The sequence below is a fragment of the Ctenopharyngodon idella genome, chromosome 1 (assembly GCF_019924925.1).
Source record: "Ctenopharyngodon idella isolate HZGC_01 chromosome 1, HZGC01, whole genome shotgun sequence".
Classification (NCBI taxonomy): Eukaryota; Metazoa; Chordata; class Actinopteri; order Cypriniformes; family Xenocyprididae; genus Ctenopharyngodon; species Ctenopharyngodon idella.
The window spans coordinates 20,238,244-20,263,605 of NC_067220.1; the positions used below are offsets into that span (position 1 = coordinate 20,238,244).

Sequence of the window (25,362 nt, forward strand, 5' to 3'; positions counted from 1 at the left end):
GCTATAGCAGCCAAGCCAAGATAAGCATGTGCGTTTCACAAACATACTCTAAGTTTCCCAGTCATATGCCACATATACACACTCATTGCTTGCTGAGTTCAACACACAGGCAGTAAGACAGAGAGATGATAGTGTGTACAACAAAAAAGCTTCTTTTTATTTAAAAGACATCTGTTAAAAAAAAAAAAAAAAAATGTTTTACAAAAGTGTCAGAAGCTGACAAGTGGAAGTGGGGAAAAAAAATGAAATGGTGATATTAAAGAGGGGATTATGTCTCTGATGGAGCAAGAGAGTGAGCATGAGTGCAAGAGAGGGAGGGAAAGCAGTCATTTTAATAGCCTGCACAGCACTAAAAACAGTTATGGATTTAGAAATCATGGTCAATATATCTGCTTCAAATTAAAAAAAAAAAAAAAAAAAAAAAAAAATCTTCACCATGCAGTATCATAGGGATGAGACACACTAAGAAAAAAAAACATTATTAATCTCATTTAAACACAATTTTTTTTGGCATAAATGGGTCATTTTTATTCTGGAATGCATCCATGCTATGACTCAAACCTATTTAGAGATAACCCATATTCTTGACTAATTTCATCCCATAATCACACAGCTCATGGTTTTCCCTCGAAGATTTCGGTGAACTAATCTACACAACACATTTCTTTGTGTTTAAACTGGATTTTCACTATTCCCACTGGCAAGAAAAACACCATGACTGCCTGTTGCAGATTTTCCTGAGTGACTGTTGAGTAGTTGGATAAGAGAAGATGGCCAGGTTGTTTGATATAAAACACCACATATTATGTGTGTGTAATCAGAAATAAGTGGAATGTAATTGTGAGTAGTGGACACAGAACACCAATCAGTCTGATTAGTCTTCTTATGGACATTTCCGTGCTTCAAGATGGAAGGTGATTAGAAAGGCAAAAAGCAGTCTTTAAGTCTTCAATTGATTAGTGGCAGAGAGAAAAACAGAACACCTGATTAGCTTTTTTTTGTTTTTTTGTTTTTTTTTTGCGCAAGGACACCAGTATATAGTTTTAATAGAGCTTTGTTGTAGTGACGGAACACAATTAAATATGGAGCATGTCAGTGACTATTGGTCAAAACAGGTAAGCTGGCATCTGTGTTTCATAGATAATTACGAGAAGAAGCCAATTAGAGGTTGTAGGAAAAGCCCCAGAGTTCCCAGCACACACACCAGCACAAAGACCCAAAGGAAGATGCGGTCAATCACCATGGCAACATACTTCCAATCATCCTCCACCTAAGAGAGAAAGGGCACACAATAAACAGAGAAAAAAAGAAGAGATATGGAAGGTTAATAAATGAGAGAAAAGAGAGGTTAGAGGTAACAAAGAAAAGAAAATGAGAGAAAGAAAGAAAATGAGAACACATGAAAGCAAGGTAAATGGAGGAGAAAATGGCAAAGTGAGGATGAGAATGAGTGAAAAGCAGGCCTACTGTCTGTCCAAATGCTTTACTAACACTACACAGGGATAAGTTAAATAAGATTGTGTTACTACAAGTAGAGCTGCACGAAACATTTTCCCTCCACATATTTAGGTACTGGGTGCTTTACAATGCTAATGTGATTCAGTAGTGAGGCTCTGAGCCAAGAATGAAGATGAAGGATAAAGTGGTGAGACTTTCCATATCAAAGTGTGATGTCTCCGTTGAAGGATCTAAAGCACTTATTGTCAGTGAAGCACTCAGTATACATTTTCCACTGAGAGTAGCGGAGTCATTTCTGTAAGCTTATGCTTGATGTCTGTGATGTCTTTCTGAGGACATTACAACCAAAACATGGCATGATATTGGAATCTGAGTTAGACACTAAGTGGACACCTACTTCCAATGGGCAATGAGGATCTTTATTATGAAGACATTATGGTAGCTGAATGGACAAGTGGATGGAACAATGGCAGTGCATGCGTTGTCATGTGAATAAAAGTACAATTAAGCATATAATTACTGTTCCCAGAGGGAAACAAGGTACAACACATTGACTATTGGAAATCACACTTGAAATGCATGCCTGAAAAGCCACTAACACACAGTGACACCGGGTGGCTACATCCACCTGGCATGAATACAAATACTGCTGTGTACGTCATTCCCACCGTTCAAGGAGGCTTTTCAGCATAGCTATGGCAGAGTGGGGCTGTGATGTGTTGAACATCGTCCCCCTGCTTCTGGGACAGATATATTATATATATATATATATATATATAGTTGCTCTGACTACAGGACAAATATTCACGCCAATGAACCTAGCAAATATAGAACAAGAATAAATACAACAGCTCTGAAACAGCCATCCCACGAAATGAATGACTGTGCAAACCCTCAGGCTGTTACATGCCAAGAGATAGCCTCCACAATTCAGCGAGAAAGACATTGCTTAGACTGCGCTGTACAATGAGCCGGATTGGCAAAACACAAAGAGTTGATCTAACAATCGAAAAGGTCTTGGACATATAGTTGAATAGTTAGTCTGAGGCACCTCAAATTTCTCAAAGGGAGCCTCACAGATTTCCATATGACATGCTGTAAGTTTTGTTAGACTTTCAGAGTGAAGGAAAAGGAAAAAATGAATAAAAAATAAAGACTATTTGTAGAGGCTTTTTTGATGCTGTTCACTTTATTTAAACAACTTATTTTGATTCAACACCATTGTATTAGGTTTCTGGTTCAAATTTAATTGCTTCATGTTAAATTGACTTGAAACGATTACTTTTTGACTTAACTTGATTTTTTCATATTAAAATAACATGTTTCAATCAAGTAAACTCAACCAGGACTCAATCAAACAGGACTTTCACTTCCCATCATGCTTTGCAAAGGGGTTGATCTGGGAGAGTAAATGTTGAAATAAAGTGTTATTTTAAGCAGTTTTTAGCAACATGAGAAAATGGAGGGACTTTTTAATGTTTACTGTTCTATTATGTTGGTATTTAAAAGTTTCTGTTATGTTAATAGTTTTGGGGTTACCATTGTGGTGAAGTGTAGAACATGTGCTTGGGTTGAGGACCTGCTAACAACAATTAAAGTTGTTTTAATAATAAAAGCAACTATTTTGGGCATGCCATAGATGGAATAAAACCATCTTCTGGCTAACACCTAACAAAAGTCTTTACAGAGTAAAGATTTTGTAAAAGTTGTGAAAATTGTTCTTGAACGCATCCACTAAATAAACTATTCAATTAAACTGGATTATTTGTTTTAATTTTAGGATAATTAATGGTTTTGGACAAAATTAAGAATGTTAACCTGATTCAACTAAATGGCATTGAGTTAACCTTATGTAATAAATTTAAGTTAACTGAAATAAATAATGTTATTTAAATGCAACATAACCAAATTAAGTGGAACCTGTTAAGTAAATCCAACGTATCATTTTTTTGAGCTCTAAAACAACACTGCGTCCACAACACTGACTGCAAAGCCCACAGCTCTGGCTAGAGAACTTTCCCCTTTGCTTGGGTGAGCAGAACTGTAGGAAACACTAAGGCTGTCCTGCTAGAAGGTTAATGATGTCCGCATACCATGTTTTTGACAGTGAAAAATGCATAAATGAACAGTCTTGGGCCACTGATACATGGATTAATCTTTTCTAAGTAAAGCACGCTGATCTGTTATAAATAAAAACATAGGACACCTTGCATTTTGCATTATCCCTACCAAAGGTTCCTCCCCTGGAAAGGAGGTCCATCCCAAAACTGCAAAATCGAGCACTAAAAAGCTCACACTGACAGGAAGCTTAATCTGGCTGCTACTATCATAGGGGCCATCAGCCCAGGCAGGCACAAAAGTGTAGTTTGCTGCCCAGCTTACACTAATGTGACAGTTGTTAAACACATCTACTCTCTGTTGTGACAGAAAAGCTCTATTGCAAGTAGAGTCGTGTTGCATGACAAGGAATGTTATTTGTTGGCAGGGGAATACAATTTTGGTGGTGTGTTTATCCAAAGAGAACAATTCTTCATAGTCAATGTGTTGTACAGAGTGGATTGACTGAATAGGAACCTCTTTACCTCTTTGGCTTTGTTGCGGCTCCTCATGTTCTCAGCAATGTACTTCACACTCTCAATAGCCTGTTTGATCTCTGGTGACACCACAGAGAAAGCCACAACTGTGTTAATAGCCTGTGGACTTAACTGCCGACTCACTTTCCCACAATCCCCCTCGGTTGCCTCTTTCAATGGGTGACATGGACATCCCCCTTTCTTTCCTTCTAATGCTGCTTTCCCTTCCCCAAATTCCAAAGAGTTCATCACTCCCTGTTGGGATCCACTATTTTTCCTCTTCTTTCCCTCTCCTCCTCGTCCTGCTCCAGTCCCGGATGAGCTCCCGCTTTCTAGTCCTCCTTTTCCAGAGGACTCTGATAGATCAAGAGGCCGGCGCATGAGCATAATGCGGGGTAAAGCTCGGAGGAAGACGGTACGTACCCAGCTCGGCATAGTGTGGGTCATAGGGGTGCGATAGTGCACATTCAATACAAAGACGGTGATGACAATGGAGAGGGTGACGAAAATCATGGTGAAGAGAAGGTACTCGCCTATCAGAGGGATCACAAGTGAGGTGGAGGGGATGGTTTCTGTAATGACAAGAAGGAACACAGTGAGAGAGAGGAGTACAGAGATGCACAATGTCACTTTCTCGCCACAGTCTGATGGAAGGTAGAAGACGAGTACTGTCAGAAAGGAGATGAGAAGGCAGGGGATGATAAGGTTGATAGTGTAGAAGAGGGGCAGTCGACGTATGTAAAAACTGTAGGTTATGTCTGGGTAGATCTCTTCACAGCAGTTGTACTTGATGTCATGCTTATAACCGGGTGCATCAATGATCTCCCACTCTCCACTCTCCCAAAAGTCTTTAAGGTTGACCTTTGAGCCAATGAGAACCAGGTCAATCTTGGCCTTGTCATAGGTCCAGGAACCAAACTTCATTGAGCAGTTCTGATAGTCAAAGGGGAAGTAAGTGATGTCCATAGGGCAGGATGATTTAAAGATTGCAGGAGGGACCCAAGTGATGGTTCCGTCATATTTCAAAAGAGCTTTGGTTTTGTCCTCCACCAAGAAGTCCCCAACAGCACTGTGTCAGAAAAAGTACATTTGAATGTTATAAATAAATTTCTAATATTTTAATATTAAATTTATACAAGGAATACTTGACTCACTTGTTGTAAAGTACAATGTCAGGCCTCCAGATTTTATTTGATGGGACTCTGATGAACTCAATTCCATCAAACTCTGCTGGTAACCACTTCAGCTTGTAGTCATTCCATATCTATGACAAAATCACAAAAGTAAAAACTGGCATTTACACTGTTATGTGTACATCTGTCATTTGTGCCCTGTCATAGTCTTTAAAAATCTTTGAGTGTGTTTGTGCGTGTGCACATCTCTCCATCTCCATATCTGTTCGAGTAGGTATGTTGTCTATTAATGTTTATAACCAAATGTGTATACAGAGCTGTAAATGTGTATAGTTGTGCATTTGCAGAGCTGTGAATTTGTGCTCATTCTGTGTGCACATAATGGTTTGTTGGCATGTCTGTGTAGATGTCTGTGCCATGTCTTGGCATGTCTGACTGCTGATCTCTCTGTGTTCAATGATATCCTGCTATCAGGCATTGCACAGACTTATTGTAAAATACTACAGGGTTTAACACAAGCACACACATTCTTAGAAAAAAAAATTGTAATAATCCAAAAATGCTATTTTAACAGTCATGCAGGAGCATCTTGTAGCTACTTATTATTGTAGAACTGAAATATATCTAGCTATATATCTAGACATTCCCAAAAACACCCTATCACTAATAGGTCAATATTATTTTCAATTAAAAAAAAAACTGCAGCACTTTAGACATATAAAGCTATTTCTCTTCCATAATATCCTGTTTCTATCAACACATCCGTTCCATGTATATAGCTACTGTACTTCTTTCCCTGCATTACTCAACCCCATCCTATTGAACGTTTATGCTATACACATTTTCTTGTCACAGTACATTCTTACCAAAAATGGTACAACAATACATAAAGAAGGTGAGATGTTTGTGTTGACACAGACACATGCACAAGGCCTACAGTACATGCTGCACACATACATCACTTACATGTCTCAGCCAAAGGTTTGTTTCCATGATCTGATTGACTTCATCCTTTAGAGAGGAAGACACAGGCAGAGATAAAGACAAAAAATCATAAAGAAAGAAAGAAAGACATTTTCTATTATTTAAAATGGAACATGTACTAGCAATAAATCAATACAGTTCTTGTCTAATGGGAAAGAGACATCTGACAATATCTTAGAAAAGGGGTTTTCAGGGTTAAAATTTCAGAAGTACTTTTATTAGTTATTTCATCTTCTAGCTTCAAGTGCATACTGTATGCCATTCATCACAGTACCATCAACAGTGATAATAGCTTCTGCATATTCACTAGAAAACATCTGCAAAAAAAAAAAAAAAAAAAAATGCAGTAATCCTTAATCCTGTGAGTGAGTATAATCTATAATCCTGGATTCTGTTCCCTAGAGTGGTGGGTTATGGCTTGTTAATCTCTCAGGTGTCTGTCTCCGTGAAGTAAGAATAAAGGTGTGATGATAATCTTGGCAGCCTTCCCCTGGTGAAGTGGAAATTTAATCCAGGAGTTTTAAGAGGCGCGCTGATTTTGTATGACGCCAGGGAAAGCACGGAGTCTGCATTACTTCCTGTAACAGTGGGGCGCAAAGGCTTTTAACTCAATTGCTCTTTCTGACCACAGCAATTGAAACAAAAAGCCCTCACAACAACTGAAAACAGCACAGAATTCTACTCGCAGAAAGCCACCTGCAGAGAAAATTACCTTACACGCTATATCCTAGCAAAAATTCCAATATTGAGCTTTATTAAGTGGTCAAAAGTGCTTGCATTTGATTGAGCTTTAGTTTACACAACTAATTAATTTGGACTAGAATCTTTAGTGTTTGGTGTAAATGTCTCAGCTTTGCTTGATTCTTTTGCATAAGCATAATGCTTAAAGGGTTAGCTCACCCAAACATTAAAATTTCTCTAATTAAGTACTCACCCTCATGTTGTCCCAAACCCATAAGACCTTCGTTCATCTTCGGAACACAAATTAAAATATTTTTGATGAAATCTGAGGGTTTCTGAACCACACATAGGCAGCAATGTCCTTTTGAGGTCCACAAAGGTATTAAAGACCTTGTTAAAATAGTCCATGTGACTACAGCGGTTCAACCTTAATGTTATGAAGCGGCGAGAATACTTTTTGTGTGCAAAAACAAAACAAAAATAATGATTTTATTTTACAATTTGAACTGTTGTCATACGCAGTTGAAGGGCTTCCATGTTTATGTCCAAACACTGGCTATAATCTAAAGTGTAATCACTGTTTCCGGCAACGGCCGTACGCAAGTTCCGGTGGAAGTCTGACCTCTGACCCGACGTATGGTGTAGGACAGTAGTTTATTATTTATTATATCACAAAGCTGGGAAGAGCCAGGATATTATTTAATATAACTCAGATTGTGCTCCGCTGAAAGAAGGAAGTCATATACACCTAGGATGGCTTAAAGGTGAGTAAATTATGGGATAATTTTCATTTTTGGGTGAACTATTTCTTTAACAATATGATGATTTGTAATGGATGTCTTAGAGGGGTCCTTCTTTAGATAAATATTAATTAAAGATGTACAAATATAGAAAGTCTGTCCAATACTGATAAGGTGATGTTATGCCTCTACTGTACTAGTGGCCAATACTAAAACTGTACATAATTTTGTCACCATCAATAAAAAAATAAAAAAAATAAACAAAAAACAACAAAAAATAAATCATTTTAATTGCTACAAGTGAATGGAGGCATCACAATATTATAATGTACATTATGAAAAATGGATACTCACATTAAGATTGGCTAAAGATAACATTTAAATGTGTTATTAAATTATTGTTTTTAAAGATTTAAAGTGAGAGTTAAATGATTGCAGACGTAATCTAAATGTAAAAATAGGCACTCACAATATTAGCACTCACAATTACATATACAATACTGACCGATATTGATCATTTAAAAAAAGAAAAAAAAGAAGAGGTTAACAGATTAAATGTTTTGAGACCATGGACACTTTCTCTTACCACTTTAACAAGCTGTGAGATAGAGACCTCAAACTCCACAGTGACAGGGTCAGACACATTTTCCACTGGCCGAATGAACTGATTATACCTCCTGAATAAACGACGAAACAGCCTGTCTTCTCCTTTTGATGATAAACAACCTGCACACACATACAGAGATAAACACACACATACAGGAACAGAAATCTACTTTAGTATGCAGTGCACTGGGTGGGACCCAGGGACAGACTTCATTCATTATACAGTGGATGGTGAACTAGGAACTACAGAGAATGAGACACATGCAGTATAACATTTGGAATCGGGAATGTAATGTTCTATGTATTAGCAAAAGTGGTTGACTGACATGAGTTTTTAATAACCAAAGCAAATCAAGAGAACATGGTCGAAATATGGCCCTGTTTACACCTGGTATTAAGATGCGTTTTGGTCAATCGGATCACAAGTGGATGTTAAATACAGGTGTAAGCAGGGTCTAAAACGTTTTGAGCTTGTCCACTTTTGACCACTTCCAGAGGTAGACAAAAACGCATTCGACCGGATTGCTTTCGTAGTGTAGACGATCATGTGGTTGAATACATTCGAACAGCCACAAAAGACTACCTTTTCACCACCTACTGACTTAATGCGTAATCATTATGGAAAGCATTATAGCCAGACGGGATTTAAACTTTGTTGGCTGAAGACCCAAGTTTGGTTTAAAGACGAAAAACGTACCAAGCACAATGTTCTCTCACCATTCCTGATTTCTAACACGCACTAACAGTGTTTGGCTTGCGGCTATCAGAGCAGAAACGAAAGCTGATACTCTCTGTATGTTTTTCCGTCAACATACATTTACCCGTCCTTAGACCCTCCCATCAAAGAAATCGGAACAGAAGTGGTTGAAAGTGGAAAAAAGAAATGGATTAAAATACCAGGTGTAAACAGGGCCTATAATTCGAGGAAGGCAAATGAGATTTAAGCCAAATTTGCTGAATTTATATGAATAATCGTTGTATAAAATATTTACTAAATTCACACACACACACACACACACACACACACACACACAAAACCTTATGGTGGAATGACCACTTATGTTAATAGCCCAAGCACAGCAGTCTGCTATTGTCAGTAATCCAAAATGGGCGAATAATTTTGTACTTGTATATGCCCATGTAAAAATTGTGTTGTTTTTGTGTATGTGTCATGTTCTATTGGTGCTTAGTTTCATTTTCATGGACTTTCTTTACTCATTAGTTTCTATGGACACTCATACCAATCAGCACACCTGTTTGCCCTTGAGTTCATTATCTCTGTGTATTTAAGTTCATTGCGTTCAGTTCATTGTTGGGTATTGTTTTTTTCCTTTTCTTTTTTTTTTCCTCGTTGTCAGTTTTGTTTAATAAAGACTTTTTGTTATTGGAACCTTTTTGGATACTTTTATCATCTTCTTTGGACCTGAACGTGAAAGAATATCCAACCTGAAAGTGAATACAATGGAGATTGCATCCATTAATGTGGCCCCTATGAGGTGTTTTCACAGGCCCAACGGGGCCATTATCTTTGTTTTTCAAGGAGGAAGGAACTTAGAGGAGTACGTGGAGGAGTTCATCAGCGCCAGCCACATCGCTGTCTGCTATGACATCATGCTCATGAAGGGATTTGAGCGGACTGGACGATGAGATTCGGCTGGTCATGCCGTGGGGAAACTCCTGCTGGACACTGGATGAGTACATCAGCTTCACCCTGTAGATCGACGGATCTTTTACTGTGGCCGATGTAGAGGAGGATCCCACTGCCAGCGTCCAGGCCCACTCAACACCCGTCACCACCCCAGAGCCAGACCCAGTGTCCACGCCCACTGCGGATAAGGAGCCAGAGCCCACCACAGACTGAGAAACCCTGCCATTACCCCCCACGGACATTATGCCTGAGTCCATGCCCACAACAGAACAAGTGCCAGCTGTCAAGTCCGTCTCGGATGCAAAGCTTGAGATCAGATGTGTGAGCCTGCCACAACATCCATGCCAGTGGGAATACTGGTGGTGCTGGATGAGGAGGAACGGCTGATAGACTGGGAAAATGAAGTAGTGCTTACCACTACTAGCCCAAGTTCATTGTCATCGCCATCAGTCCTGTCCATCACAGTGTGTTCTTCAACGCCACCAGTCTCAGCAATCACAGAGTGTTCTTCATCGCCAACAGCCCTATCCATCACAGTGTTCTTCATCACCATCATCATTGTCCAACACTGAGTTGTCTACGTCACCACCATCCCTGTCCATCACAGAGCCTGCTTCCACACCCAGTCTTCCTCTCCTGTACGCTCCACCAAAGCCAGCTATTCCCTCGGCTTCACCTCCGCTGACTCTCTTCAGCCCTTCTAGCTGCACCATCAGCCCTGCCATATAGCCCTGATCCACCTTGGGGCTTCTGGTCCCCAGCTCTGCCCTGGCATGAGGACTCCCGGGCTTCACCTCATCCCTTGGAGCCCTCAGTTCCACCTCAGCCCATCGACCAATCGGCTCCACCTTGGCTCCTCACCCCCTCAGCTCCACCCGGGACCGTTGTCCTTCTAGCTCCTTCAGGCTCCCTTGTCCCACTGGCTCTGCCCTGGTCAGTCGTGGCTCTACCATCGCCACAGACTTCCGGGCTGTCTGCCATCCCTCCACCACTACGGCTCCGTTGGGTTCCGTCATTCCTCAGGTTCCACCGCAGTCCTCATTCTTTCGTCGCCGCAGTCCTCCAGCACCCTGGCTCCACCTCGTCAGTGCGTCTGCAGCGATTGTTTATGCACCAAGTATATTTTTGCTGTGTTGCATGTGCTGAATTAAAGTGACAGTGCATTGTTCGCATAAAAAAAAAAAAAAAACATGGATTGACACAAAAATGTAATAATTTCACCATAAATGCGTATAATTAATCTTCACAGTCAACATATGACTTTTGCCCAGGGTAAAAGCAAGGAAAACTACACCTTACCTAAACAAGGCAACATACTTGCCTCTTCATAGTGGTGAAAAAAAGAAAAAAAAAAAAAATGTTCTTTATGACCCGCAGGATTTCTTGTATAAAGATTTAAATGCAAAAGAAAAGGCATGAGAGTCGGCTGTTTTTGTCAAATGTAAGATTAATTTAAAACGTTTGTGATTTTAACATAAGTATGTTAACATTTTTTGCCACTTGCTTGAGCAACTTAATATATAAATCTATATAGAAGTAATGAATTCAATAATATGTCGTTTAAATTTAGTGATTAAATGTAAATACATCTATGAAAGATTGTAGCCTATAACTATACAGAGTACACAGAGAATCGCAATGCTAACAAAACATTTTCAGTAACAACTTTTGGATTTGAAATAAAAAATAAAAAAAAAATGAATAAATGTGTTTGTGGTATACAGCCACAGATCAGTTGCACACTGCAAACGCGGCATATGTGAAAGCACAATGAGCATGTGCTGCTCCTCCGTCGCATACGTACTGCAACATGAACCACATACGCACTGCAAATGGAGTATTTGTGAACCTGGCTTAATGTCATGTTCTATTGGTGTTTAGTTTCATTTTCATGGACTTTGTTCCTAGTTTCACGCCAGTCATTAGTTTCTATGGACACTCATTCAATCAGCACACCTGTGGGCCCTTGAGTTCGTTACCCATGTGTATTTAAGTTCCTCCCTAAGTTTAGTTCATTGTCGGGTATTGTTCGTGTATAACACGCTGTTTTGTTTGCTCATTGTCAGTGGAATTACCTGTGTTGTTTTGTTTAATAAAGACTTTTTGTTATTGGAACTTTTATTGGATACTTTTATCATCTTCCTCGGACCTTAACATGACATTTTGACTGTCACCTCACTCTATTTTTTGTTTTCAATTTTGAATGTGTGTTTTTGGAAGAATGTGAGGCAGTTTACTCTGTTGCTTTTAGCATATTCCTCAGGGTCAGAGCCAAAGTCCTACCAGACACTCTAAGTGCTCCAAATATAGCTTTCAAGGTTAGAGGTCATCATCAACTATCACCAAAGAGACCAGGTGTAGTCAAGTGGAAAATGGAACCACTTTAAAATAATGCACTCTGATGGAGCTAGACAAGTCTGAAAGAACATTGAAGAACACAGGAGGAGTCAAGAACAGGATAGGGTTGCACTTAAATGTAGGTATTTATTTAAAATTGGATATAAAATTGCATACTATATTAGGTTTACTAGTTAGTTTGTAACTTTTGTAACATTTTTTCTTAAGGCAAGTCTAGTAGGATACTGGTCGTAAGTGTAGTCGCATATGATGTTTGCCTGTATTGTGTCTCGATCACCGTCTGTTCCTGTCAGTTCCTGGACTTCATTTCCCATAATCCTCCCTTCCAACCACATGCACACTCCACACCAATCACCAATTGCCACACACACCTGCAGATCATTACCTGGACTATTTAAGTCACACACACACACTCTCTCACTGCGAAGTCTTGATTTGCCCCGGTGATCATTACTAAGCGTTTTCTTGTGGACTGTTTTCCTGGTTTCCGTTGGATTGTTTATTCTTTGTGATTCTCTGCTGCCTGCCCTCAACCTTGCCTGTGTACTGGACTGTGTTTGTTTGCCGCCTGCCCTGATCTCTGCCTGTGACCCGATACTGTTTGTCTGCCGCCCGCCTCGACCCTTGCCTGTCCCTGTTGATGTTCTTGCCTTTGCCCCTGTCTACCTGTGTATCTACTATTCTTAATAAAGCTGCAAATGGATCCCCGCTCTGCCGACCCATCATTACATATTGATGCAAAAGGTGGCTTTCAAATTTTTAAACATAAGTAATGTCCAGATGCTTTCATTTCAGTGTATCTTGATACTTGTCAGTGTACGTTTCTTTCACCTCAACTTTTACCTTTTCTGTTGAAAGATGATATATAAATAATAATTAAATAATTATGGTGAGATATTTAATAAGATATAGGAACTATATCTCAAATGATAATAGGCAAAAAAATAAATATTTAAAATATTTATACAAATAAATACATTTTATAAATAAAAGTATAAATAATAATAATGTATAAATAAGAAATGTTATAATATACATTTATTTCATTTGTTTTTTGAGACACTAAAACATTTAGAGACACTAAAACAACTATTATTAACATCTTTCTTAAAATATAAATGAGTGTGAAGATCAATATTATGATACACAATATGTCTATGAATGAAGTCTGTCCTGTCAAACATCTGTTGTAATTCTATCACTCTGCCATTTTATTCTTACCGTTACAGCTTTTGTAAATATTTAGTCCATACATGTGGTTACATTTCAGCTAAATGTAATGATGCAATGTTCAAATATTCACTATTGTAATAATGGCTACATAAATTGACTTTGTATTTTGCAAACCCTCACTTCTGTAAACCTCTAGCAAAAATGGAATAAGACTGAATGCAGTGAGCCTTATAGAAAAGCCAGATACTGTGAACTTTAAACACCCAAACACACTCATGTACACTCAGAGATTTTAGTGCTGCTGTCTCATGTGTGAATGGCTCTTGTTTTACTTTCCTCTTCTAATTACTTCAACTAGTTAACTCTCCAATGGCACCCTCTGTTAATGGGGTTAGCCAAGGATAGCAAGGCCTTGCTTCCATTAATTAAACGGACTTAACCTTCATTGAAATACATAAGACACAAAGAGGAGTGCTGAAGTTTAGAGTTAGTTTTCTGAACCCCATCAAGCTTAAGATAACCCTTTTAAATTAAAGTAGAGCAGTGTCCACATGGACCATAAAGTCTCTTCAAGTTGAACTCTTAAGCAGGCCCTGGTGGGAAACTTAAAAGGATAGTTCACCAAAAAATTAAAATTCTGGGTAACACTTTATTTTACAGTGCCGTAGTTAAACATTACTACATGTAATACATACTTACTATAGTAATAACAGTAAATTACGCATAATTACAATTAACTAACCCTAAACCAAACCCTAACTGTAACTCTATAGTAAGTACACATAGTTAATTAATAGTACTTATTTAATTACAATGTACCTAAGGCACTGTAAAATAAAGTTTAACCAAATTCTGTCATGATTTATTCTGTCATGATTTATTCAAACCATTCCAAACCTGTATGACTTTCTTCTGAAGAACACAAACGAGAAGATATTTCAAAGAATGTTGGTAACCAAACAGTTTTGTTTACCCTTGACTTCCATTGTAATGACAAAATTCTTTTTCCACAAAGAATGTCATAAAGGTTTGGGGGGTAAATGAGGATGAGAAAACTTTTAGGTGAACTCTTTAAGAATGCTCCCTCTTTATACCTTTGTCCATTATGCTTGATGAATTTTACTAAAACTGGCAAATCATAAAAATATTGCCAATTGATAATATTTTGTATTAATGCTGTCAGTTAAATATAAATACATATACAATATAACAAGATGTATCCATATTTTATGTCCAAGAGACAATTTACAAAATGTGTCAATTATATCAAATTTATTCCATTTTTAGAGCCCAATTCACATAAAAAAAAAAAAAAAAAAAAGTAAGAATGGAGCAGAAATTACATACATGATAATAATTGCAAGAAAGCCGTCAGTGGCCACAATGAGGATGGAGTCTGATCCAAAATAGCCGCGGTACTTACGTTAAAATTACAGTTCATAGCAGTTAAGCCTAACACATTTGACTTGGTCCACTGGATTCATCACTGAAGCCCATTAAAATTGCAATTACTTACAAAAAAAGCCACAGGTATGAGTCACCATGGAATTTATTCCCTCTTTACTGAAATTAGTTTTTTTTTTTTTTTTTTTTAAAAATAAAATACCTGAGATTGTAACTTCCGTAATCCACTAACAGAGATTTTATATATTAGATTTTTCTTTTTTTGTGTGTTACATTTGTATTCATTGAGCACAGGATATGATGAAACTCCAGTAAGACACATGAAAGGGTTTTGAGGGTTTTGTTAAAGGCACTAGTACCTAAGGGTTAGTGATATATTAAATATTCACAATGATTTTGCTGGTGATTTTATATATATATATTATATTATATATAATATATTAAAAAATAAATAAATATAAAAATAGGCATATTGTAAAGATTCCAATGATTTTAACATTTTATTTGGTCAAGTTTCCGAAAAAGCAGGTCATTACATTCATTTTGTGGTGCTTGCAACGTCTGCATGTGAGACATTCTTTTTTTCAATGGAATTTTTATTTTAAATTTCAGTGACAAAAATAGTGCTAGCTCAAAAATGTCCATTCAAGTCCCTGTTTGGAAGTTTACATGTATTAAATGTTTTAGTAAAACATGTTGTAAACACTGCTTTTGCTATGTTTTGTTCTATTGGTGCAATATAAATAAAAAATAAAATCAAAATTAAATGAAAGATTTTTTAGATTTTAGAAAGAAAAAAAAAAACTTGGCAATAATGGCTGTTTGGTCAAAAATTAACAGCCACCCCTTTTAAGCCATTTTAGAGCAAATACATACATTTTAAGATATAATGAATATCATAAAAACGCTAACAAAATTTTGATATGATTTTAACTATATCAATAAACCAACATACATGAATTTTCCAGGAACTGGTTTGATAAAGATCAGAGAAACACACAAGCAGTGGTAATGAAGAATGTTCAATCGGTTGGAAAGACTAAAGAGTTATCTGTGATAATATAAATCTATGTGCAAGTCACTCGTGAACTGCTGCTGAGCATATACAGTATGCCCTCATTTAGAAGTAATGAGAGAGAGAGCGAAAGAGTGAAACACTCCTCTTTGCTCTTTCTCTCAGAGTAGGACACTAAGTGTGTTTCTCTGTCAGTAGAGGAAAAGCATTACAGATAGAATCAGACAGGTGAGCTGTCCTTGTTGCCCAGAGACTTAAGCCTGCAGCAGCACACACATGCCTGTTCCCCACAGCAGTCTGTGTGTCTCTCTATGTGTGTGTGAGGTGCTGTCAGGACATGCGTCACTAGCTGTGGTGCGTGCGTGCGTGTGTGTGTGTGTGCGTGTGCGTGTGTGTGTGTGTGTGTGTGTGTGTGTACTGTGTAGCTTCTATCTGGAACAAAGAGTATGCGAGTTTGTGACTAATTCCGAATGCAGTAGGAATGACACTAAGCCACCTGGAAATCTTCACATTTCAAGCACTGACATCCATTCTTTAAAAAAGTGAAATTTTCCGATGGTCTCAAGAGGAACTTGGGGCGATCATCTTCTATTATAATTTCTTCTTCTCTCAGTTCACCCTACATAAGAATTGAAGCGTTGCCTCTTATCACACTGAAACATATCAAATTGTGCAAGTGCAAGGTCCTGGGGCTCCAAGACCCTTGACACCATCTATATAAACCAGCCTCAGGAAGGCAGAAGAAACAGAGGTGGAAAAGCTGGGATGAGAAAGAAAGAAAATGAATGGGAAACAATTCCAAATGTCTTTACACACATCCTCAAGGTGAGGAGAATCATTTGCTCTTTTCATTTGTTTACTTTCTTTTTTTCTCCTCGTTTGGAGCAGAAGGGTTTATCTCCCACAACCTCTCTCTCTGCTGGAACTTCATTGATTTCTCTTCTCAGTACCGAAACACAGATGTGAAGCAACAGAAAAAGAGTGTTTGAGTGTATAAAAGAGCAATTCTCCCCAGAGGATGTTCCTCCTCAGAGATCTGGGAATCTAACATTCAATGTACGTGCAAAGCCTATGGTTCATTATTATTATTAAAAATACATATCTAAAACAACTAAAGGATATTTCTTGTTTTAACTCTACATTTAAACATTTATATGTTTAACTCTAAATAACTCTACATGTATACATTTTTTCCCCCATTGAAGAACCAGGGTTCCCACTGTCTTGAAAAACCTGGATATATGAGGTACTGTAGTTTAATTTTTAACATTTTCTAGAATTTTCTAGTCATTTAAATTAATAGAAAGGCATGAGCATGTTTTATAATGAATATACATTTTTAGTTATATACCAAACTCTGATCAGGTAGAAATAAAAATATGTATTTAAAAATTCTTAATCCTTATCCAGCAAATCAAATGGAAAATCTTGAGGTCTTTGAATATTGTTGTGGACAATGGTGAGTCAAATTGTCATCTATAGTGTGGTATTAGTAAGATGCACTATGCAGAATATACAAACATGGATTCTTTAATCAACACTATAGGAGAATTCACAGGGCATAACAACCACAAACCACCAAGATGAGAACTGACAAGGAACTGAAGAGAACAGGGAGAAAATATATACACATACTGTAGTTAACAAAGGAACTTAATGGGAAACAGGTTAACATAGTCATTAACTAATGAGTAGCCAAGGAAACTAACTAGGGAAAGGAGAATGAAACATTGAAAGGATACACGAGAAACCTAAACACATGAACAAAAACACAATTATTATTATTATTATACATTTTATTTGTAGGCGCCTTACATGACACTTAACGACACCTTACAAACACAATAAAACAATCAATCAGCCTGGACAGACTGGATACAAGCATAAAAGCAATCACATAAAAGCCTGCCTAAAAAGATTAAGATGTCTTAAGTCAATATTTAAAAACAAGAAGACTTTCACTGTTTTCACACATCCTGTGGCAACAAGTTCCATAAATAAGGAGCTGCATGATTAAAAGCTCGGGACCCCATAGCTGCTGTGCGAGTTCGAAGGAGAAAAAGAGTGAGTGCAGAAGACAATTAAAGTACGAGTAGTAGTACAGATATGAAGAAGGTCAAATAAGTATGAAGGGGCAAGATTATTGAGTGCCTTGTAAGTAAGAAGAAGAATTTTAAAATCAATATGATATTTAAAAATGAAACTAAACCGAAACCTGACAGAACTCCCCCCACCATAAGGTGTGTCCACACGCTGTATGAACGAGTCCATCAGTGGAGGGAGGAGGACGAGAGCCTGGTGAAGGATAGGAGACAGGAGGAGCCCCATGGCGTAGCCAATGAAAGGAAGAACCAAGGCAGAGCTCTGCTGGGTCTTTTGAAGGGATATACACCCTCCTACCTCTGCTCTCTCTTAGAAGTCTACATCCCCTCCAGAAGCTTGCAATCGGTAAGTGAGCAGCGGCTCGTGGTTCCATCGCAGAGAGACAAAAAAAATCTCTCTCAGTGACGTTTTCATTCACTGTTCCTTGCTGATGGAATGATCTACCCAACCCCATGCAGACAGCCGAATCCCTCACAATTTTCAAGAAACAGCTGAAAACTCACCTCTTCCGCAAGCATTTAACTGCACCCTGCTAAAAAAATAAATAAATAAAAATGCTCTATGCTTTTACTATTCCTTTGTTCATGCTCTCATTGTTCTTTAATCCCTCTCTGTTCTAGTTTGTACTATTTTGCTAAATAAATAATTAAAAAATTTAAATGGAGGGAGCCTGGGGGTCGACTAAGGCAGAGCTAATTATAGTGGAGACCCCCGTAAAGCAATGAAGACGACGGCCCATGGCGAAAATCGCAGGCCCGGAAGCCCGAGGGGACACCGCCGTCATAGGTGACTGAGGCAAAGATAAGGACCTGGAAGAGCGGAGCGAGACCCGAGGGAATGAGTACCTAGGTGGAGTCAGAGGGAAGGAGGAACACGGTGGAGCCAAAGGGATGGAGGGCTGAGGCACAGCCGGAGGCCCAGAAGTCCACTGCAGAACCAGGATGACAAGTGACCAAGGTGGAGCCGGAGGGACGAGGCAGCCCAGTGAAGCTCAAGAAATGTCGGATCACGGCGGAGCTAAGGGAGCACAGAGCCAAGATGAAGCCGACGGGCTTACAGGCCAAGGTGGAGTCATGGGCCTGGAGGCCTGAAGCCAAGCCACAGGATCCATCTCACAGAGCTTGGCTGGTAGAAAGGAGACCTGAGGCGGAGCTGGAGAGTTGGTGGGAGTCTGTGGCGTGGCAGAGGCGAGGAGCTGCACGATACCAGCGGAGCCGGTGAGTCCTGGGAATTGGATGAAGCCAGTGGTGATGACTGGGACAATGGGGTGGGCAGGTGACAGGGTAGGAGAGGATATGATTCAGGGGACTAGTCGGAACCAGCCATAATGACGGGAACAGCGTAGCAGGATGGGACTGGGTCATTTACTATCGTCCTGGAGTAGATACTGGGGTGGGGACAAGGTAGGAGCTGGCTCCGCTGGGAAGGACTTGGGCTGTAATTCTCAAACGCATCATAAGCCTACAGTAAGTTGATTGTAAAGACCATTGGTGGTAACTGTTCTTTGCTATACTGGGATATATGCTGGCAAATGTGACCTTTCAGTTAACTTGCCAAATCAAATCCAACTATTTATAAAAGATATTGGAAGTAATTCATTATGGATCATTACAAATACTTTGCTTTAGGGCTGCATGATTTATCGCAATTTTTCCGCACGCGATTTGGCAAAGGCTGTGATTATTTTATGCGCAGCTTGTCAGAGCTGTACGACTTTGTGATCAGTAGTAAATGCTTCTCCATCTGAAAGACAGAGGGTGATCTCGTGCAGAAACTGCAAATATGTCCTGCTGCCAAAGCTGTCACGGCGCTCTGAGACTTGCAGGTAAGATCCAAGTGCAGCTTTATTGTGAAATCCAGAAATCCAAGTATACAGCCAGGCATGAGTCAAAACATAATCCAGAACAACGAGAAAACCAGAAAACAAAAAAACAAGAAAACAAAACAGGAACGAGTGCTCAGATGTGCAGGTAACATAGTATTAGAACTCGACAACAAAGGCAGAAACAAACTAAGTATAAATAGACAGACACTAATAACATAAGTCAAGACAGCTGGGTGCAATAAAGTGATAATAAGTCCAGAACAAAGGATCATGGGGAAAGAAGTCCAAAATGGTGATACAAATCGTCCGGGATGGAGTGCCCTCTAGTGGCTAACTAGGGCACTCCAAACTGGTGATCATGACAGAAGTAGAACACGCGTCACTCCATGAAATCCCATACTATCGCTGTAGCTGAATAAGCAGAAGATTGAAACGTTTTGATTGATTAAACATAACTAATAAATAGGGGTCGGACGAGTCGCTGTATAAAAAAAAAAAAAAAAAAAAAAAATATCGAACCGTTCGGTTTTCCTGAACATCTCACGTTGCTATCTGTGTTTAAACTAAACCAATTTAAACCTTGCCAATTTAAACATTCATCCGTAAGATGCAAAAGAGAACTTGCGCGCACTGTGAGGAGATCCGCGTCAAACCGCGCAAATACTCGCGCGCAAATTCTCTTTCAAGTCTTACACCTAAACGAACAAATTCACATAAAAATTTTGTCAACATGCCCATCTTAGCGAGTATCCTAACAAACATAGTAGGATATGTCTTAAGAGAAAAACGAGACAGACAGCGCCTGTGTATCAGTATCAGTGTACTGGATCATTGAATTATGTCTTAAAGGGACAGCAGTCTAATATTCCTGCTTTCTGTGTTTTAAGTAAGTAAGTAATAATGTTTCATAATGTTTCAATGCTTCAATAATGTTTCATCTTTATTTAACTATTCAAAGAAGTTTATATGCAGTGTTATTTTATATTTGATTATTTTAATCAATTTCTGTACCTGAAAGCTGTTAGATACTTGAAAAACCTGTAAAGCATTGTTTATTTTATTTGCATCTTAGCTCTCATGTATTTATTTGTGCTGTTTCTTGTAGTTAGATTAGTTGTTTTTATTTTCTTTATTTGACAGTTGTCCTATTTTTTTTACTACATAGCACATACCGAACTGTACCGAAACCGTGACCCAAAAACCGTGATGCAAACCGAACCGTGAGAAATCTGAACCTACTAATAAACACACGACTGCCTTATTCTGTGTAAGAAGCCACATCATCTCACAGAAGGATGCTCAACTGTCATTATGAAGTGAGTTTGGAGTAAAAACATGTTATTAAATGTTGTCTTTTGTTGGACAAGATGTTAATGAATGCTTCTCATGTCCAGAAAGATGTTAATCGCAGCTTTGCGATTTCATAATCGCACTAAGCCAAATAGTTTAAGCGTGATTTCAATGGGGGTTTTTTTCTAATTGTCCAATTAATTGTGCAGCTTTACTTTGCTTTAAAAGTACCAAGTAGTCACACAGTGAGAAAAAAGAAAATCTGTATAAAAAAAAAAGATGCATCGATAATTGTTTTATCATCGCTCTGAATCGTAATCAAATTGAATCGTGAGGTGACTAGAGATTCCCACCCCTAATACAAACAAGGATACTTTAATCAATAAAAGGACTATTCACAGACCATAACAACCACATGACACCAAGACGAGAACTGAAAAGGAACTAAACAGAACAGGAAGTATAAATACATATAGTTAGAAGGGAACTAAACAGGAAACGGGTGAACATAATCATTAACAAATGAGTAACCCAAATAGGTTGTGTAAATGCTGTTGTGTATATACTGTATGCATTTTTTCATAATTAATTCATAAATAAATCCATAATTTCTTGTAATATTTGAGGTATCATTTAAAATGTAAATGTGATGTAAATTCATTTGGTTTAAAAGGCACCCCTGCTGTTGGGGCGAAAGCACAATAATTAACATGATAATAAACGGCCAGCTGACTTTTCCATTTGTTGACATGACATGGTTACATTCAGATGTAAATATCATATATTAAGTTGGGTGTCCACCTTAGAGATAATCACCATATTTATAATGAAACCATCATATTTAAAAAATATGATCATATCATATAATAAAATATAATTTATTGTTGCTACTGTAAATCTATATTAAATTATTATGGGATCTCCTTCAATGCTTTTAGAATCTTTACTGTTTAAAATAACTTTGTTTCTGTATTTTTAAAATATCTTTTTATATTAGCCTAACATATTTTAATGACAGAGTTGAACAAAAATGAATTATTTTTTTACCAATTTTTTTCCAATTTACCAAAATAAACCGAAAATAGTACAAACTTGCTAAAGTGATTGTTCTGAACAAGTATTAACTTAGACATTATTAAAAACATTATTTTAGCTAAAGTATTTGTATCAATACTTTGTGCCTTTGCCCCATGCTGGTGAGCCTATTACCCCATGTCTGGGGCATAAAGGCCCACCTTGCCACCTCATACATTTATAAGATTTTTAGACAAAATAAACCACTTTTATAATTTAAAATCTGTTGCTCTAGCAATGTTCAAAACAACATATATATTTTTTCTGCAATCATACACTATGGGAGTAGTGAAAAGCACATTTTTCTTAAGGTGTGCTTTTAGTCCCGTTGTAAACTAGGCTACTGTATAAACATATATGTGCGTGTGTGTGTGTATGTGTGTGTGTGTGTGTGGTGATAAGAAGGTTTTTAAAAAACATTAAGTCTTTCTTCAGTCCTTTAAATGTCTGTTAGTCAGATCAAGATTTACTAGAGTACAGATTTACAAGAGATTTCCCAAGTTCATAACTATTGTAAGGTAATAAAAACATTTAAAAGTGCATATTCTTTGCTTACCTACAAATATCCATTGGCTTACTTTGCAAAACTATTTGCACTGATCTTGACTGACTCTGCAACATGTAATAAAAGAATGTAATAAAATAAAAATAAATGTTCATCCTCACTGATGACAATGAGTGGATAAATTCATGACTATTCCACAAAAAATCTTTGGCACACAATGATATGTACTGTACGAGTAACTCCCTTGCTCCAGCGATCGCACTCACCAAAACTTTATATTTGTGCATATCTCCTGAGAAACCTTTCCTAGCCTCTCGTGTCTTTCTCCAAACATTTCTCGGTCTGTTCCCTCCTCCTCACTTCATACAGTGGCCTTGTGATCAGTCCAGCATGGAGGGGATGCTTGCAGCGAGAATGACATACAGCTGGAGTTGAACATGAGTTCATCCTCAGACAGCTCTTCTCTTCTAAGCTAAGAACAGCATAAGCAATTTAGCAATGTGAAAACTCAACAGAATGAAAGCAGTGTGTGTCCTCTGACTGTTTTCCTGTTTCTAAGTTTATCCCCTCAGTGTGTGACTCACTCTTGAGTGACATGGATGCATGGCAGTGACAAAAAAGTGTTTCTTATTTACAGTAGATCCAGATTTACCACCTACACCAAACAAGATGCGAGGGAAACTAACAGCAGACATTTAATCCAGTGACAAACTGGTGAACACGACCAAACGTGGACATGTTGCAAAGTTTAGGTAAACAGCTTTCTCTGAGTCGAGAAGACTTTAAATATTTCAAAGCTCTGACGCACAAGCGGATGTTGACGAAAGTGAAAAACGAACCGATTAAACCGCATTTCATTACAACAAAGCCATTGGGCTCACCTACCGGTTTCATTCTGATGATAAAAGGCTTTAAAGCGATTAAACAAAATTGTGCTATCGTTGTTGTCTAAAATAGCCGTCGGATTCCCCGCAGTTAGTGTCTCCAGGGCGAGACGAATATGCGCCGGAAACTCCGCGTTCCGCGCGCACGCCAACAGCGTGAAGAATGGATTTGACTATATTAAAATGTTACGCTTTGGCATAAATCATTAAGATTATTATCAAAACCAAATACCTAACCTTTTGACAAATACGAAGTGAGTCCCACTGTCACGCCAATATTCTGATTATAAATACTAATTAAAATGCACAAACACTGATTACAGATCATATTTTGCATTGAAACGAAACCATGTAAAAGGTATGATTTACCCAAAATTTCTGTCATAACTTAAACACCACAATGCTGTTCAAACCCTTTCTGACTTACTTTCTTTCGCGTAATAGCTACAAAAGGGGGTGTTAGGCAAAACAGAAGCGAGCCATTACTATTCACTTTCGTTGCATATTTTTCCACATAATGGAAGTAAATAATGACTGAGGTTGTAATTAGTCAGTCATACAGGTTTAGAAAAACATGAATGGTGCAACACTTTTCATTTTGAGCGAACCATTCTTTAAAATATACATCATGGGAACTGAGAAAATGTCCTTAAATAAACTTGGTGAGACAGTAGAGCATGCTTGTTTATTAGTTCACGACTGACAGCATAAAGGCTAATACTTTCTTTCGCTTGATCACAATACGGTTGAGGTCAATGGGCACAAGAGAAGCAGAGCAAGTATACTTTTTCAAAGTTATTGCATTCATACAATGTATTAATAAACTGAATACAGTGGAACTTACCTTGCGTAATCAGAGTAATTAAAAGAAAAAACAAAGTCACTCTCCCCGCAGAATTCATCGAGCTTCGCAGGTAGGGAGTCCGTCTCCCTTTCCAAAAGAAAGCAACAAATTCGTGAAAGAGTCGAGAAGGAACAAACTGTAAAAAGGATGTTTGCGGATTCCGATTGTGTAGCTGAGTTGTGCTTTCCGCGAGCAGAAAGCGCGTGAGGTGGATTTGATTTCGTCCCTCCCCCTGGGCGCGTGCATCCTTCCCTACTCTCGTCTTCAAGCAAGTGTCATTAATGAGACGCACAATCACAGAGTCTTTTATACAGAAATTTAAAGCGGTAATTCACGCAAATATGACAATTCTATCATCATTTACTTACCGTGACGTTGTTCACGTCCTGCAAGACTTTGCGGAAAACAAAAGGTCACATTTGGAAAAATATAGGCTACTAGGCTATTCGTTTTTTCCATGCATTGCCAATAAATGGTGACTGAAGACACAAAGCCTTAAAAAGGGTGCAAATTCACCATAAAAGTAGGTAGTCTATGCATGTACAAGAGTCCGAAAGTGAAGTCGAATAATTTAGATCGGTTTTGTAAACTTGAATCGGTTTGAGCAAGTTTGAGCATTCCATAAGCTGTTTCATTAAGAAATCACTCTTCTTTCTCATCAACGCGCTACATTTTTCAATGAATAACGACTTCAATTTTAGCTAAAATGGCTCCAAGAGACTTCATTTGGACCACTTATAATACCCAGTGTCTTTCTGAGTCATCCTTTATTGTTAATGCATAAAAAATAAAAAATAAAACCCCCTGATATTTCTACTGTTCCACATAAGAAAAAGTAAAACATATTTGGAACATGAGTGTAATGATGACAGAATTACTTTAAAGGTTGTTTTACTTCATGATATGTAATCCAAAGTATTCAGTTACATCTTTGTGAAGCAACAACCAGTTTTTGCATTTAACAAAATCCATGTTACACAAACTCATACATTGTACTGATACAGTAGAACTCTCACAGCATATTGTCATATCACCCTATGCACCACAGAACATCTGAGAAAAAG

The 25,362-nt window shown here is 38.1% G+C and overlaps 1 protein-coding gene across 2 annotated transcripts; it reads right to left on the minus strand.

Annotated features, from left to right (window-relative positions):
• Positions 1-131: 131 nt before the first annotated feature.
• On the minus strand, positions 132-24,558 carry chrna6 (cholinergic receptor, nicotinic, alpha 6). Of its 2 annotated transcripts, none has more exons than XM_051905357.1 (6): positions 24,299-24,558; positions 8,156-8,295; positions 6,131-6,175; positions 5,186-5,295; positions 4,041-5,100; positions 132-1,270 (listed from the first exon to the last, which is right to left on the minus strand). In XM_051905357.1, the coding sequence occupies exons 1-6, from the start codon at positions 24,354-24,356 to the stop codon at positions 1,145-1,147; spliced, it is 1,539 nt and encodes a 512-aa protein (XP_051761317.1). In that variant the 5' UTR covers positions 24,357-24,558; the 3' UTR covers positions 132-1,144. The 2 variants fall into 2 exon arrangements, with proteins under 2 accessions (XP_051761317.1, XP_051761326.1); XM_051905366.1 differs by lacking the exon at positions 24,299-24,558 and adding an exon at positions 22,837-23,082.
• Between the last annotated feature and the right edge of the window lie 804 nt (positions 24,559-25,362).